The sequence below is a fragment of the Notamacropus eugenii genome, chromosome 3 (assembly GCF_028372415.1).
Source record: "Notamacropus eugenii isolate mMacEug1 chromosome 3, mMacEug1.pri_v2, whole genome shotgun sequence".
Classification (NCBI taxonomy): Eukaryota; Metazoa; Chordata; class Mammalia; order Diprotodontia; family Macropodidae; genus Notamacropus; species Notamacropus eugenii.
The window spans coordinates 19342803-19359835 of NC_092874.1; the positions used below are offsets into that span (position 1 = coordinate 19342803).

At 44.3% G+C, this 17033-nt stretch overlaps 1 protein-coding gene across 2 annotated transcripts in view; it reads left to right on the plus strand.

The window, feature by feature from the left end:
- Positions 1-17033, plus strand: part of CREB5 (cAMP responsive element binding protein 5) — a 488110-nt gene that overhangs the window by 69475 nt on the left and 401602 nt on the right. For both annotated transcript variants that reach the window (XM_072651024.1, XM_072651025.1), the window contains exons 2-3: positions 7934-8005; positions 15031-15124. In XM_072651024.1, the coding sequence (XP_072507125.1) occupies positions 7952-8005; positions 15031-15124 (148 nt within the window). In that variant the 5' untranslated portion in view covers positions 7934-7951. The remainder of the gene's footprint in view (positions 1-7933; positions 8006-15030; positions 15125-17033) is intronic.

A 17033-nucleotide genomic window follows, 5' to 3' on the forward strand; every position in this document is an offset into this window, starting at 1 on the left:
CCAGCCTCTTCTCTCCCATTAGACCAAGAGGTCCTTGAGGGCAGGGACCGTCAGTGCTTAGAGCAGTGCCTGGCACATAGTAGGTGTTTAATAAATGCTTATTGACTGACTGACTGCCTTGTGCCCAGTTGGGGCACTATTATTCAGCCAGGTCCCTGACTGCTAGCACAGCTCCTTCTGGAGGACAATAAATGCCAACAGATGTTGTTAACATCATTATTAAAATTTGACCCCTCCCCCTTTCTATCCATGTGAATCACGTCAGAGCTGAGCTGGTGCTGACATATCCAGGTTGTCTGCAATGAGGTCGTGATAAGAAGGGCAGCCCAGATTCTTTGTGAAGCCAACCTTTTGATTGGTTGATCATTTCTGAGGTGGGAGGAATTTGTTGAAATCGTTCCATTGGCATGGGAGGTGAGTGCTAACCCACCATCAGGTAAGGGTGCCCTGTGTTTCTCAGGTAGCCAGTGCTGCTGTGTTTTCTAAGTCTATTGGTCACACCTAAGGTTCCATGAGATATTTGTAACCTATTTTATATGGACACTTCATCTCGGAAAGAAAACTAATTTCATGCGATGTCTGTTTTGTTGTGCAGCAGCCACTTTGACTGACTAATCAATAAGCATTGATGAAGTACTCACTTTGTATCAGGCACTATGCGGGAAGTTGAGGATATGGAGAAAGGCCAAACCAGAAAGGCTGACATCTGTTAGCATATGTCGCCCTACTGTGACCACAGAAAGCAACTCATTGGCAGGGGACATAGGGAGGGACCGAGTTAAATGAGGAAGTTTCTGACTCACCAGAAGACAGACAATAAGCATTTATGAAGTGCCTACTGTGTGCCAGGTACTACGCTAAGGGCTGAGGATGCAAAGGAAGACAAAAACTATTCCCTTGTCCTCAATTCTAATGAGAGAGACGTGTACACAAATAGAAGATAAATCTGTATCTGGGAGGTAACCTGAAAGGGAAGGCTCTATGTAGCAGTTGTGAGAGGGGAGTGAGGACCAGAAAAGACCCCTGGAAGAAGGTAACATTTGAGTTGAGTCTTGAAGGAAGCCAGAGATTTTAAGAAATGGAGGTAAAGAGGGAAGATGGCTTGTGCAGTAGCGTGGATATGGAAATGGAGCATCATGAGGAGGGAACAGCAAATTTTCTGGTGTGGTGGGACCATGGCCAAATCAGCTGAATGAAATGTACCCATTTGTGAGCTATTTCATGTTCCAAAACAGAGATTCTTAACCTGGGGAACTTACAAAAAATCTACTTCAGTAGAATTGATTTCTTTGGTAATCGTGGGCATTTTATGCATGGTTCTGTGAATGGGCCTGTATGCTGGCTTCCTCAGACGGCCAAAGGGCTCAATGACACAAAATGGTCTAAGCAAAAAAAGTTGTAAGATTAAACACCTTGAATAGAATCAATCAATTAACAACAATTATATATTAAAATGGCAGCTAGGTGGCACCATAGTGCGCAGAGCCTGGGTCTAGAGTCAGGAAGACTCATCTTCATGAGTTCAAATCCCTCCTCAGACACTTAATACTTGTGTGACTCGGGGCAAGTCACTGAACTCTGCCTCAGTTTCCTCATCTGTAAAATGAGCTGGAGAAGGAAATGACAAACCACTCCAGTGTCTTTGTCAAGAAATCCCAAATGGAGTCATGAAAAGTCAGACATGACTGAAATGACTGAACAACAAAATATCAACACCTACTGTGCGCCCAGCCCTGTCAGTCACTGGGAATCCAAATTTAGGGAAGGAAACAGGCCTTCCATGTAGTGAGCTTATTTTGCAAGGAGGGAATCGATACAACGTAATTAAATTCAGGTTAGGGAGGGCCATAACCATTGGGGTGGGGGAGGGGAGTGTGGGTCCTGAAAGGCTCCAGATAGAAGGAGATACTTGATGAAATGATTTTGAAGGAAGAGACTTCTCCAAGGCAGAACTGAGAAGGGAAAGCATTCCAGGCACTGGGGACAGAAATGGAAGATGGAATGTCCTGTGTGAGGGCCAAAGGGAAGGCCCATGGATTGGGCTGGAGAGTGGTGCTCTATGATTATCTGGGATAGCAGCAGACAGAAGGTGACTCTCATTTATTACCTGTCTAAAGGAACTGAAACCGTAGCTGTGGGTCATGGCTGTAAATCAAGCCTGTCACCTCCTTGTCAACTGTGGGAAGCCTGGGATGGCGGTGTAGATTATTGTGTATTCTATTGCCTGAACTCAGAGTTTTCTGAAACCCTCAGGGGCTCCTGGGGTGGTTTCAGTTACGTGAGCACTGAATTTTGACAAGCAAGGCAGTCTGTCAACAAGCATTTATTAAGCATCTACTGACCATGTGCCAGGCACTGTGCTCAGCATTGGGGAGGCAAAGGAAAAGGTGGTCCCCGAAGTCTAGGCAGGGAGAGAACAAGTAAATGACCAAGTACAAATGAGCTACAGATGAATCTGGGATAATCCTGGATGGGAGGCGGCAGCAGAACTGGGAAAGGCTTGTCCTCTAAGGTGGGATTAGTTGAGACTTGAAGCCAAGAGGTGAAGATGAGGACGCACAGAATTCTAGCCTCGGGGGCAGCCAGGGGAAGTGCCCGGAGCCAGGAGATGGAGCAAGGAGGCCGGGTCACTGGACCTTGGAGTGTATGGAGAGGACAAAAGGCTGCGACTGGAAGCAAGGCAGATGAAATGGCCTGAAGACCAATAAGAACTGTGGTAGCATCACATTGATTCGCTGTGGTGATGGGGATGGTATCATTTGAATACAGACACACAAAGAGCATCAGACTATGCCTCAGTTAGCTTAGTCAAGTTTTACTAGATCACTGAATCTCAGGGTGGCGAGGCTGGTCCATGCCAGTCTCCTAAGTAGTGAGATTTGTGTTTGGAACAGAAATCTGGATTGTTATCTCTGTGAAAGGGGACTACTATGAGTTAAAATTTAGGGGAGATGTTGATCATCTGGGTCTCAGTTCTGTCCTCAAGGGTCCTTTCTATACCCTCCCTAACACATGTTCATCCAGCCTTTGCTCAAAGACCTCCAGTGAGGGGAAACCCAATTTAGAGGTATCCATTCCACTCATGGATAGCTCTAGATACGAGGAAAGTTTTCCTTACCATAAGCCTCAACATGCCTCTTTATAAATTCTTCCCATTGCTCCCAGGTCTGCTGTTTGGGTCTAAGCACCCTATGTTGAACACTCTTTCCACATGATGAAGCCTCCAATTCATGAAGACACCTGTCATGTCTTCTGTAGGTCTTTTCCCGTTCAGGCTAAGCATGATCATTCCTCAGTTGATCCTATTATGACATGATCTTTGGTCCCCTCAGTATCCTGATCAGCCTCTTTTGAGTGCTCTCCAGTTTGTTGGCATGATGTGAGGCCCCCTCAAGTTGAACACAGTAGCTTAGAGGTCTCATGGATGGGCCAGGCTGGAATATAGCGGGACCATCTCCTCCTTGTTTTGGACGTGTCACCTCTTTAATATTGGTTAGCGTGGGTTGACTCACCCTGTGCTTGCATTTCACTAAAAACCCTAGTTCTTCTCAGATTAATTTGCCCAGCCCTCAAGTCTCCTACCTTGTACTCATCCAATTGATTCCATGCGTTAGAGTGATGTGCCAGTTCACAGACACACGCATACACACATGCACATACATGCACACACACATGCATCAGGTCAACAAGCATTTTTTAGGTGCTTAATCTGTTTCAGGCACAAAAGGAGAAACAGACCCTGCCCTGGCCTACATTCTAATGAAGGAGACAACATACAAAGAACTTTTTCTTTCTCTCTCTGTATATGTGTACACACTTATATATGTGTATGTACTTATATATGTATGTATATGCATACAGAAAATAAAGTTAGATCTCCTTATTTGATATTGTGGAAATCCTATGGCGAAAAGTCATGAAGTGATTGATGAGGACCCTGCAAGAAGCTGGTGATGGAGCCAGGCTCCATCGATGCTTCTTTTACAGTATTCACAGGCAGGCCTTCCTCTCATAAGTCAGATGCCCCCTTGGAAAGGATCGCTCTTCCACATCAACTTGTGTATCTGAGAAAAATGTATTTCTTGCCTTTCTTGCCTACAGTGTCCTCCTGTTCCTGGATGAGTGGAGGGTGAGAGGAAGGGTGTCCCCAGGGGAGGGGAGGCAGGGAACATAGCAGAATGAGAGTCTGGCAGAGACTCCATCAAATGGGTGAATGTGATGTGAGGGAGGGTGTGTCTATCCCATACTTGTACAGTATTTACTCTTTCTCCCACTTTTCAGGCAAATGTTTGCTACCATAAAATAATGATAGAGACTCACTAGAGGCAGAGATCCTGGGTTTAAATCTTGCTTTTGATGCATATTATCTGTACAACTTTCAGCAAATCACTTAACCTCTCTGGGCCTTAGTTTTCTCTAATGTAAAATGAGAAGGTTGGCCTCTGAGGCTTCTTCTATCTGTAAGTCCCTTACCATCCCTGGGCCTCAGTTTCCTTATTTGTAAAATGAGGAAGTTGAACCAGATGATGCTTGAGGTCTCTTCCATCTCTAAATCTGTCATCCTCTCATCTTCAAGAGCACTTGTAAGGAGCAGGGAGAACTCTTTTCATAACCATCTCTGGGAGGTAGGGAGCCCAAGTATTATCTACATGTTACGACTGAGGAAACTGAAGTCAAGATCCAGTGAAATGGTATTCTCAAGATCATGTAGCTGGTGAGTGAGCAGGGCAAAAGTTGAACCCAGGATTTCCTGATTCCATGTCACTCTGTGATGTCATGTCACTTTTCAAAGTGAGGTGCGCTTATTTCTAATCTTAGAACGTCATTACTGTTGTTCATCTTTCCCTCTAAAAATAATGGCCCAAAGTCCTCTTCCCGTGCCCCCAAATGAGGGGACCAATGGAGGACCCCCAAATGCCAGTAAAGCATGGACTCTGAGAAGCTTTTAGCTCCGGGCCCCCTTCGTGTCTGCATGTCTGTTGTCCTCGGTCCAGCCTGGCTCAGTTTGACCAGGTCTCTCACCAGGATGGCTATAGACTGCCATTCTATGGAGGAATTGGATATAGAGTGCGACAGTGGGAAATGTATCGGACGATCTAAGTTCAAAATCTACTTCTGACATTTATCATCTATGGAACCTCAGTTTCTTCATCTGCAAGATGAGAGTGTTGGATTAGATGCTCCCTGAGGGTTCTCCCAACTCTGGATTTCTGATCTGTGGAGGAGAGCCCTTGGCACCCACCAAATCCCATCTCCTTGAAGTAGTACTGGGGTATATTTGGAGCAAAGGGAGCGTAGAAAAATCCAACTTCATATGTCTGGACCTGAAAGTGTCTGGTGTGAAACCTTGTCAGATTTGAGTAATGGTGAGAGGTAGGTCTACGTTAAGAGGTCCAAATCACTTGGCTTATTTATGCCTCCAAAAATGAAGGCAAGAGTATACTTCTCCATCACACACTTATAAAACCTGGGAGCATTTCAGGAAAAGCTTGTACATGGAGGCACAGTGATTCATTACAGTTTCCCTGAAAAGTAACACAATTTTATTAAACTGAACCCTGGCTACTCACAGAGAGAGACCAGGCAGCCCCTTACCGCTGCACAGATGCTGACTGCTGCATCCCCCAGTGGTTGCCTGGCTATGTGGGAGTGCTATTAGTTAAATTAGGATTTGAAAAATGACATATAGTGTTAGATGTGTTTTTTTTTCAATCCTCCTAGGGAAGGTGCCTTGTTTCAAGTCATCCATCTAAGCCATTTATCTTTCCAGACGTAGAATCTTTTTTCTCACCTTGATTCACAATCGGCTGTAAAATCAAGCCTAGTCAGTGTTTCTGTGGGGCTCTTGATTGTCTTCTAAGAGTCTTGTTTACCTCTGATTATTCCAAATGTTTTTTGTCTAATATCAGAGAAATTATCAGGAGTCCCAACATTTCAGATGAGTTGTGTTTCCAACGCTTATCTCAGCATCAGAAGGCATTTTCCAGAGACTTTTCCAATGTATCTGTGGTCTCTCCAATGGTGCAGATTGCAGCTCATCTGTCAGTCTATCTTATATGACTCCTGTTCATGTCCCTCCATGTTCATCATGAGGGCATTGGGGGGAGGGTATGTCCTCTTTGTCCTAATGCTGTAAGGAGAGGCGTTGTAATATGATGTTTGGGAATAAGATGACCTGGAATCGGATTCTACTTCTGAGGCTCTTGTGACCATGCACAAATCACTTAAATTCCCAGGGCCTCAGTTTCCCATCTGTAAAGTTAGGGGGAGTGGGCAAACCAATGGACTCTAAGGCTCCTTACAGCTCAAAATCTATGATGTTGTGATCTTATGGTTCTAGTACAACACACAGACAAGACGTTGGCTTTTCCTTACTCTCCTCACGTGACCAATTCATTTTCTTTTCATTTAGATGTCATCTTGATTACATTTTTTTCTCTTCAGTTTTCTTTTGTAATTCTTTATTTGTAACGTGGTACAGCTTGGTTATATCCACTATATACTTCTCTACTACTCTTTGAGTAATATAACTATATGATTTTGGGGAGCGGCAGTATTCTAAACTCAAAGCTTTAACCATCCACAGAGGAATAATCAAGTGGATGAAGAGTGTTTATTGTCCAGACCAGCATTTCCTAAATTGTGGGTCATGACCCCATATGGGGTTGTGAAAAATTTGGCAATAGTAAAAGGTTTCTGAATACACGACCCCAAATCAAACATATAATGACCCTAAAGTGTTTCTGGCAGCATTTTCCCATGTTGTATCAGGCAACTTCACTGAAGCCTTGGTCCTGAACACACAACATGCACACTTTGCACTGCCCATGTCCTCAGGCCATGCAATGCCAAAGAATTCTGCCAAAACATGAAAAGGGATCACAAGTGGAGAAAGTTTAAGAAGCCCTGTTCTAGACTATGGCATGTAGTTCAATAGGTTCAATAATCTATAAAGCCCATCCATCAGCCTATCTGTCTGTTAGGCTATCTTATCTATAGATTTTGTTGTAAGGATCAGTGGTCAGTGGTCCTGCTGCTGCCTAGGGTCCTGTTGGCCTGTGGTAATGGACCACCACACTAATATTGTCACACTGATCACCTAGCCATAGCCTGTGGTCTTGAAATCCTGAGGCAGCTTCCATTTAGGGTTTTTAGAAGAAACCAAAGAAGGCAGTGAGTGACTCAGTAGAAAGAACTTTAGACTGGGAGTTAGAGAACCTGGGTTCAGACCCCAGGCTCTGCCCCTTACTGTCTTCATGACCTTGGGCAAGTCCTTAGCTTTCCCTTGGCTTCACTGGCATCTGTAAGATGATGGGGTAACCTCTTTCAAGTCAAAGGAGCTGAGTTCGTACCACGTGACCTTGGACAAGTTTATAACCTTCCCTGGGCCTCAGTTTCTTCGTCTGTAAAATGAAAGGACTCAGAAGATTCTAGTACAAGCCTTGGCTTGGCCCCTTGCTATCCACGTGACCTCAGTCATAATTCTCCCGGGTTCAGGTTGCTTGGTGGTAAAATGAAAGGCCCCCTTCCGCTCAGAGCCTCTGATGCTCATGAACATCGCCTCCTTTTCAGAAGGCTTCCAAGTGGTCTTGGTCTGGAGGAGGAGAAATCCTGACGATGTGAAGACCAGTTACAGGCAGGAGTTTAGCTGGGGGAGCCTGGTGGCTTTTCTCTACCCTGCTCCCTTCAAAGTAAATAAAAACAATAAGATCTCAGCCTGCAGGGAGCCTGATGAATATGAGCCAGTCAGAACCTTGGATCCATGTTAATTTGTCCTTGTCTGTTTGGGGAATTTGATATCCTGAGAGCCGTTGGGAAAAGGGTTCCCTGAGTGGTAGGTTTGCATGTTTCTGAGACTGCAGCCAGGGATATTAATGAATTTGTGTGCTTCATTTTTTTTTTTTTGTCTCTGTCCTTTCCCCTTAACCTGCAGATTTATGAGGAATCCAAGATGAACTTGGAGCAGGAAAGGCCGTTCGTCTGCAGTGCTCCAGGCTGCTCGCAGGTGAGTGGGTCCCGCTGGCAGGGCTCGTGTGGGTGCCTGGCAGGCGGTTTGGGCTCCAGCAACCAGGACCACTCTTAGTGTCTGATCCATTACTGCTACATCCTGTTTGGTCTCTCCAGAGAGAGGCTGTGCTTGTTATTATCATCCTGGTCCCCCTTCCCACACCCCAAATGATATGAGCCCATGTGCACACATCCACAGAGCCACAGTCACTGAAATCCAATAAGGCAGACCCTTTTCATTCCTAACCCCCCTTCCTCCCTCCCCCACCCCCAGGAAGCAAGCCAAACCCATGGCTGGCCCCTCCAGATGTCCAGGCTTGTCATTTGAGGAATGGGGAGAAAGAGGAAGTCTGTTTTTCCATGGAACAGTTTGGACTTGGCGTTGTTGTATTATCGATGAAAACACAGCCCAGCATGGAGACCTTGGGAGAGCTTGGCCTCTTGCCAGACTGAGAAGTGGCCCCTGAATGCCCGAGGCCCACTCTTCTGCCTTATGCTCTTTAGGGGAAATGGGTCTTGGGACCTAGCCTTGGTATAGAAACTTCATCGATGCAGATCAGCGTTGACTTAAATAGGCTAATTAATGTGCCCAGGATCACACAGCCAAGATGTGTCAGAGGCTGTACTCGAACCCTATGCTTTTTGACTCCAAAGGCAGCCCAGTATCTACTCGGGAACCTCTACCTTGGAGGACAGCAGTTGGGGTGGATTATAAGCTCCACAGAGCAAAGCTTAAGGTTTTCTGTTGGCTGTCACCTCTATGGGCACTTCTTTAATCATATTGCAATCACCTGATGATGACGTTGAAATCTTTCCCATAGTCCTATCATTGGGAGCACATGTGGGAAACTGAGGCAGTTGACCACTTATGGTCACTAGGAATGCCCAGGCTTCAAGCTTCTTAGGACAGAAGGTCCTGTGAGACCTGTCTGAGATCGCTCCCTTTCCTTTCCCTAAATTGTCCCCAGAGTGTCTAATGGGAAGCAGAATTCCCACCTGGAATGTTTCTCTGGAGTGCTTTCAGGGGCCCTGGGCAACAGTCCTCAAGAGTCACTGCAGAGCACCTGGAATGCTCCTCAGGGGACCTTTGCATTACTTCGTGCTGTATTTGGAGTGGCCTCTGGGGGCCTTTAGGAGAAGACATGCTGTGAAATAAGACTTGGTTTCTTGGACTCTCACAAGTTATGAACAGCATGATCTAAGAGGAACCAGAATCCTCTGCTCAAACCCTGGCACGTAATGCCACCCAGGCCTATGGACAAATTCTGATATCTGGATTGGGAATATTGGAGGAAATGATCAATGACACTAAAATGTCTTTTGAAATGAATTGTGGCACAGAGAGTCCTGCCGAATTGGGGTCCAAGGATCTGGGTTTGAATATCATCCTGATAACTTTCTGCCTGCGTGTCCTTTGGTAATTCTCTATACCTCTCTAGACCTCCTTTTTGAAATAGACAGTTAGGGCAAGAGGAGATCAGAACTGGCAAAGACCTCACAAGCTGTGACCCTAAATCCTGGGGAATTTCCTGGTTCACTTACAGGGTTGGTGACTATCTATGGGACCTTGTACTTGGTTCAATTAATGCTGCTTCGAAAAGACCACTGATAGTTGTAGGTGTCCCCCAAAACAACTTTGAATCTACTTTTGTAAATATTAGATGTTAATATATATCATAGGACATATTTTTTTTATTGTATACCTGTAAATCTATTTGTCTGCATGTTTGTTTCCTCCTAGTGGTATGTAAAATCTTGAGGGCAGGAATGGTTTAGCCTTTGTATGTCTAGCGGCCAGCAGAGTGCCTAGCACAGTGGTCAATCAAATGCTCATTGCTTATTGACACTGGGAAGTAATTCCACCTGATGCCAACATGAATGGGCAAACAGGAGAACTCTAAAAAGTGAGCATCGTTCCACTAAAATGGGATATTCTCTCCACTCTGGAGTGATGGCACAGTCCTTTACATAAGCTAGATTCCCAAAAATAGGCAAAGTGCTCCTGCTGCAGAGTGAGGTACCTTGGAATCTTGCATTGACTCCTTCTGTCCAGGCAGGTATTATTAGCAAGGAGACAGAGTACCTGGCCTGGAGTCAGGAAAACTCCTCTTCCTAAATTCAAATCTGACCTCAGACACTTAATAACTATATGACCCTGGGCAAGTTACTTAACCCTCTTTGCTTCCTTTTCCTCATATATAAAATGAGTTGGAGAAGGAAATGGCAGACCGCTTCAGGGTCTCTGCCAAGAAAACCCCAAATGGGGTCATGAAGAGTCAGACATGACTGGAAACGACTGGACAGCAAAGCTAACCAAAACATTTATTAAACTCTTCCTGTATGCCAGGCACTGTGCTAAGTGCGGGGAACATGGATATAAACAAAAAGAAAGCCAGTCACTGACCTCAAGGAGCAGAGGGCAGATAACATAAAAGGGAGGAAGGAAAAGAAGGTGCCCCTATGGGGCTGTGGTAGAGCAATCTGGAGCCAGAAACAAAATGAGAAAGAGAAGGTAAAGGAGAGAAGAGGAGAGGGGAGGAGTAGTGTGAGCGCTGCTGGTTTGGTTACTTCTTCAAATGGAGGGAGGCTCTGGGGGAGAAAGTCCCCAGTCTGAGGATGGGCCCCAGGGGTGGAGGCATTTTCCAAGGTGCTAAGGCTGCTGGGATATGATAGAGAAGTCCAGTGACTCAGGAGAGAGGCTAGGAGAGGAATGGCAGAGTGAGCCTGGTATACTGGACAATATGCTGGAGAGGGATGTTGAGGGCCAGGGTTCCAATCCTATGTCTGCTCTGTGCCTGCTCCCCAGAAGCCCGGACCTAGGGCAGAGTAATCAGGAGTTTTCCTCAGGAGGTCCAAATTTGACAGTACCTGCATGGAGTGGGCACCAGATTTAAAGGATGCTCATGGAACTTGCAAATGGTTCCCCAGTGGCTAGGTATCCACATTTAGCCCCTGGCCAGCAAGAATTCTAATAGGAAGCTCCTCTTTCCTCCCTGCCCCTTTAATCTTTCACTGAGGGAATACTTCCTGGCATTTGCCCCAGGCATGGCCCCAGCACATTTCTGTGTCACTCCTCTGCAAATGAGATAATGTGGTAAAGCATTTTACAGACTTTTAAGTAAATATCAGTTATTATCATTATTATCATTACCTGAGGGAAATGGTAAACCTCTCCAGTATCTTTGCCAAGAAAACCTCACATGGGTCATTAAGAACTGGATGTGACTGACAAATCTGAGCTTAGACAATTCACTGACTCTCTCTGGGTCTCATCTGTATAATGGGTTTTTTGGATTAGGAGACTTCTAAGATCTCCTCCAAGCTAAATCTAAGATCCTATGACCCTATGAACCCAATAGGCTTTTAAAAGTTATCATATCTTCTAAAAGTGGCCACATCAGGGCTCTAGGTTCCATAGGTAGAACATTTTCTGGTTTACAATTCATTCCCTTTCAGCTCTGTGAAGGAGATATTGTAACCAATGGTATGCCCACTTTACAGATCAAGAAACTGAGACTTAGCGAGGATAAGTGAGGTGTAAAGGAGGCAGAAATAGTCCAGAGGCGACTCCAGGTGTCTTACCCATTCTGTCCTACCATGATGCCTCAGGATATGGATTCTAATCCAAGCCCTAGCTATTAACTAGTTGTGTGACTGATTTTAGTAAGTCACTCTCTCTTTCTAGGGCTCTGTTTTCTTACATGTAAAAATGAGATGATCTAATCCCCTTCCACTTCTGAATCCCATGATCCTATACTTTATGATACCAACTTGACCAAGACACTTCATTGTTCATGCAGATGAATTTTGATATTATTTTTTCTAGCTCTAGAAAATAATTATCTGGTCATCTGATTGGTATGGCACTGAACAGGTAAATTAATTTAGGTAGGATTGTCATTTTTATTATATTGGCTCGGCCTGCCCAAGAGCAACTGATGTTTTTCCACTTACTTACATCTGACTTTATTTGTGTGAGAAGTGTCTTGTCATTGTGTTCATGTAGTCCCTGGGTTTGTTTTGGCAGGTAGACTCCCAAGTATTTTATGGTGTCTATCTTAGCTTTAAATGGGATTTCTCTTTCTCTCTCTTGCTGTTGGGCTTTGTTAGTAATATATAGAAATGCAGATGATTTATGTGGGTTTATTTTGTAACCTGCAACTTTGCCAAAGTTGTTTATTATTTCAAGTAGTTTTTGACTTGATTCTCTGGGATTCTCTAAATCTATCATCATATCATCTGCAAAGAGGGATAACTTAGTTTCTTCTTTGCCTGTTTTAATTCCTTCGATTTCTTTTTCTTCTCTTATTGCTAAAGCTAACATTTCTAGGACCAGATTGCGCTTCATTGTTGAGCTGAAGCTTTTGGAGCAGGACAGTGACGTGGTTTCTGATACTGTCCTGGGTGGGTCCTGGTGCACTTTGGATACAGAAATTTCCTCATCAGTTTAAAATTGAACAGGGAAAAGTTTGGTTGTTTTTGCTTTGTTATGATGACTTTCTTTTAATTTTCTGCCCTAAACATGTTTTCTGAGGGCTGTTTCCCCCCTTTATGCCAGACTTGGCTTAGAAACTTTCCCTGCATGTGGTTTCCTCAATACAATGTGAGCTCCTTAAGAGCAGGATCCATTTCTTACTTTTCTCTTTGAATCTCCATCGCTTGTGTTTTACACACAATAAGTATTTAATAACATTTTTTTCTTTCTTTTATCCATCCATCCATTCATCCATCCATTCTTAATGGCCTGCCTCCCATTGTGCTGATAGCCTGCCTGTGGAACCTCTGGTTTCCTTGTCCCAGCCTTTTTCTTGACAGATCATCTTCATTTTAGACACATTTTCGTCTCCTACCTTGTACCCAACCCTACCCTTTCCCTTATCTAGAACCCTTCATATCTAGACTATTCCTTGCCAGAAACTTCCAGTTTCCTTGATAATTGGCACTTACCTACTTGTCACATCAGAGGTATAAACCAATCAGAGACCCCCAAGGGAGGCCCTTCCCCTCTCTGTAAAAAACCCCTCTGTCAAAAACCCCTCTGTCATATCACTGTGACTTGGTCTTGTTGTGTGAGATGCAGCCCTCCCTCACTCAAAACAAAGTCAAGTACAAGTCATGTGTGGGATAGCCCATTGGAAGCGAGAGGGTGAGCCAGCCTAAGGGGGGTGCCTCTCATCCGGATCATCCAGCCCCTTGTGCTGGGACTGGAGATCATTCCGTTTAACACTCCAACAAGCCTCTAATTAATTGCCCACAGTGTGTATGGCACTGGGCACTGGGGATGCAGAAACAAGCATAAAGGCAGTCTCAGGGCAGCTGGCTATCCCACTAGGTTTGATGGGTTTGAGTAACACAGCACTAAAAGACAGAACAAGACAAATATATATATATGTATATATATATAAAAATATGTATATGAGACTCTCATTGGGTCACTTTGGGCCATTTACTCTTGCCCTAGTCCCAGTCTCTAGGAAAGCTGAACTTTGTTATAAATGCTGACAATTAGAGCACTAAGCCCTCCAGAGAGCCTGGCTGTGCCCTGCTCTCCATGGCTGATTGATATCTGAACTGTATGCTTACCCCTTCTACTTGGGCCTGTCTCTCTTGTTACCCATGCCCCATGTTCAGTGAAGCACCTTCCCTTGCCTTTGGTATCAGGTCCCTGTGACAAAGAGATGCTTTTAGCATCTCTGGAGAGTTTACTTTTTTTTTTTTTTAAGATGATCACTTCAGTTCCCTAAAGTGGAACCAGAACACTGAGATAGCTACGTAGCACAGAAGTGCATTCTGGGCTGGATCAGTGCTATCCAAATGTTTCCAACTTTTTTTTTTTAATTTCTTTGTATTCTCTAAGCTGAGGATAGGGTAGGGTCCATCTGTGATCTCTCAGATCTTGAATTCATATGAAGATGTGTTGTTTATTGATTGGCCACAGGACTGGCACTGAGAAGTGCTCATCTTTTAGGGTAGAGGATTCTTGATGTAGAGCTGGGAAGTTCTGCAGAGGCCATCTAGGTCAACCCCCTTATTTCACAGCTAAGGAAACTGAGGCCCAGAGAGGGGAGTGACTTAACCAGTCTCATGTGAATTTGAAGCTATCTCCAATGGATTCAGATCCACTGTTGGTTGTCCTGTCTGTCAATGACTCCCTATTACTTCAAGGGATGTACTGCCTTCCTCCACAGATATTTAAAGTCTCTCACAGTCTGATCCCCCTCCTACCTTTCCAGACATATCATATTATTCCTCTTTCTGTAGGCTCCATCCCAGTCAGGGCACTGTTCTGGTAGTACATGAATGGCCATCTTCCCCATTTGGGGGAGCCTCAGCCCCTCCATGCCTGGGAAGCTCTCCTTTACCTTTGCGTCATGGAACCCCTTCCTAGCCTCAAAGGGTAATTCATGGGCCACCTCCCACAGAGAGGTATTCTCCTAAATCCCCAGTACAATGTACTCTCCATGAAGACAGCAACTGTTTCTTTTTTGTCATTTTATTCCCAACATCCAACATGGAGTCTTGGCATAGAGCTGTCACTTAAAAATGCTTTTTCAAAGCATTGAAAGCATTCAAAGCATGTTCACATCTTTTCTTCCCCAGTAGAATCTCAATTCCTTGAAGGCAAAGATTATTTCTTTTTTTTTGTACCCCATTGTGACTCCAATATACAGAGCACATAGTGCTTTTAAAAAATTTTGGTTGAATTGAACGGAGTTAGATTCCCCTGGCCATATCAGCTGGTTAAGAAGCTGATAACGCTTCTTTCATTTTGGTGTTTTTAAAAAAAATTCAGCCTGTGAAGGGCCTACGTTTTTGACATCCCATAGGAAAAGATGGAAGCACAGCTCACACTTTCTCACTTCTCCAAAGCAGATTTTGGCTCCCCTGGTGTGTTTGAGTTGCTAGATGATCACTACCCTCCACAACTGTTCCCCCCTCCAGCTGGTGGTGAATGAGTATTGTGAAACTTGCTGAATGGATCTCCTTTTCTTTCTCTTTTTTTTCTTTGTATTTGTCTGACAGCGCTTCCCGACCGAGGATCATCTGATGATTCATAGACACAAGCATGAAATGACTTTGAAGTTTCCCTCAATAAAAACAGACAGTTTGTTATCAGGTAAGGAGTCTCCTGTGGGAGAGGATATGCTCTGGCCTCCTGGGGCGGAGGGGGAGAGGACTCTTCTGCCCTGGACAGGACTAATGCTGCCAGCAAATACTGTGCCCCCAGAATTGGGCTGCTGCCATAATGCAGCAACACAAAGGCCAGCAGCTGACTTTGGATTCCCACCTTTCTGGGGATGTGGAACTTTGACAAGAATAGCTCTGGTTTATATAACAGTTTCCCTCTGACCCTGAGAGGTTAAGTAACTTGCCCAGGCTCACACAGCCAGCATGGATCTGAGGGGGGCTTTCCCTACTTCTTTCTGACTTAGAGGCCTGCTCATTGTCCCCTGGGCCTTTGGGAGAAGCAGCTCGTTAAGATTAGAGGGTGCAAATCTGCAATAGTAGAGCGAGTTACCCCACTGGGAAGTCACAGGTTAGGTCCTGTGTTAAAGTGCTTTCCCTTTAAGGTTTGTAAAGTGCTTTACCCCCATGATGTCACTGGATCTTCATAACAACTCTGTAAAGAAGTTATCCCCATTTCACAGATGGGAAAAGCAAGGCTAGGAGAACTTAAATGAGTTGACCAGGGTTATACATCTAGTAAATATCTGAGGTGGGTGTCAAAGCTGACTCCTTTTATTTTTAGCACCATTGACACACACTATGAACTCTAAACTCCTTCATATAATCAGTGGAGCAGCGGATAAAGTGCCTGACCTGGAGTCAGGAAGACTGAAGTTCAAATCTGGTCTTGAACATGTATTAGCTTATTAGCTGTGTGACCCTGGGTAAGTCACTTCACCCTGTTTGCCTCAGTTTCCTTTTCTGTAAAATGAGCTGGAGAAAGAAACAGCAAATTATGCCCCTTCTTTGCCAAGAAAACCTCAAATAGGGTCACAAAGAGTTGGTCACAACTAATTGTTTGTCTATCTGTCTTGCATATATATGTAGTCAATAGGGTACATGTTTGAGCACTTACTGTCTACCTAGTAATGCATCACGTACTATGGGAGGTACTAAGAAATAGCTTCCCTTAAGGAGCTAATAGTTTAACTTTAAAGACATCATATTCATAGGAAAAGGTACCTGAGACTTCCAGATAGTATGCAATATATGTGAAATGAATTCAGCAGATAGACTTCTGTATGCTAAACACTAGAAGAGTTCTTAATATGAAGAATCTTCTCAGAATAATCTTTTAAAATACTTAGGATTACAAAGGGAACCAATTGTATTGAATATATATCTATCACTTTCTTTAATCTATCTTTATTCTCTCTGCCTATCTGCCATTTGCTTATCTATCTGTCTCTCCATCCATCCATCCACATATCTGTCCATCCATCTATTATCTATCTATCTATCTATCTATCTATCTATCTATCTATCTATCTATCATTTATCTACCCATCCATTCATCTATCTATCTATCCATCCATCCATCCATCTACCTACCTACCTACCTACCTACCTACCTACCTACCTACCTACTAACCTATCCATCTTTCTACTCCACCAGATGTAGAGGAAGGAGAGTTCACTATGAATTAACACTGAAGTCAGAGAGGACCCAGAGGCAGTCAGTTGTCATGGACAGAATGCTGGATTTGGAACCAGGAAGCTCTAGGTTCAAATTCTACCTCTGACCTTTCCCAGCTGGATGACCTAGGACAAGTCACTCAATCTCTCTATAGTTTCTATAGAGGGATTGATGTAGACTAAGTGATCTCAAAGGCCCCTTCCAGCTCCAAGTCTATGCCCCCAGGATGCCTAACACTGCCCAGAGGAGGTAAGGGGACACACTACTGACCTTCTTAATCAGTAGATGTCTCCAAATGTAGAATGGACAGTCTAGGAAGGGAGAGAGTTCTTTGTCACTTGTCTCCAACAACAGCTGGGCGACCACTTGGTGGTGATATTGC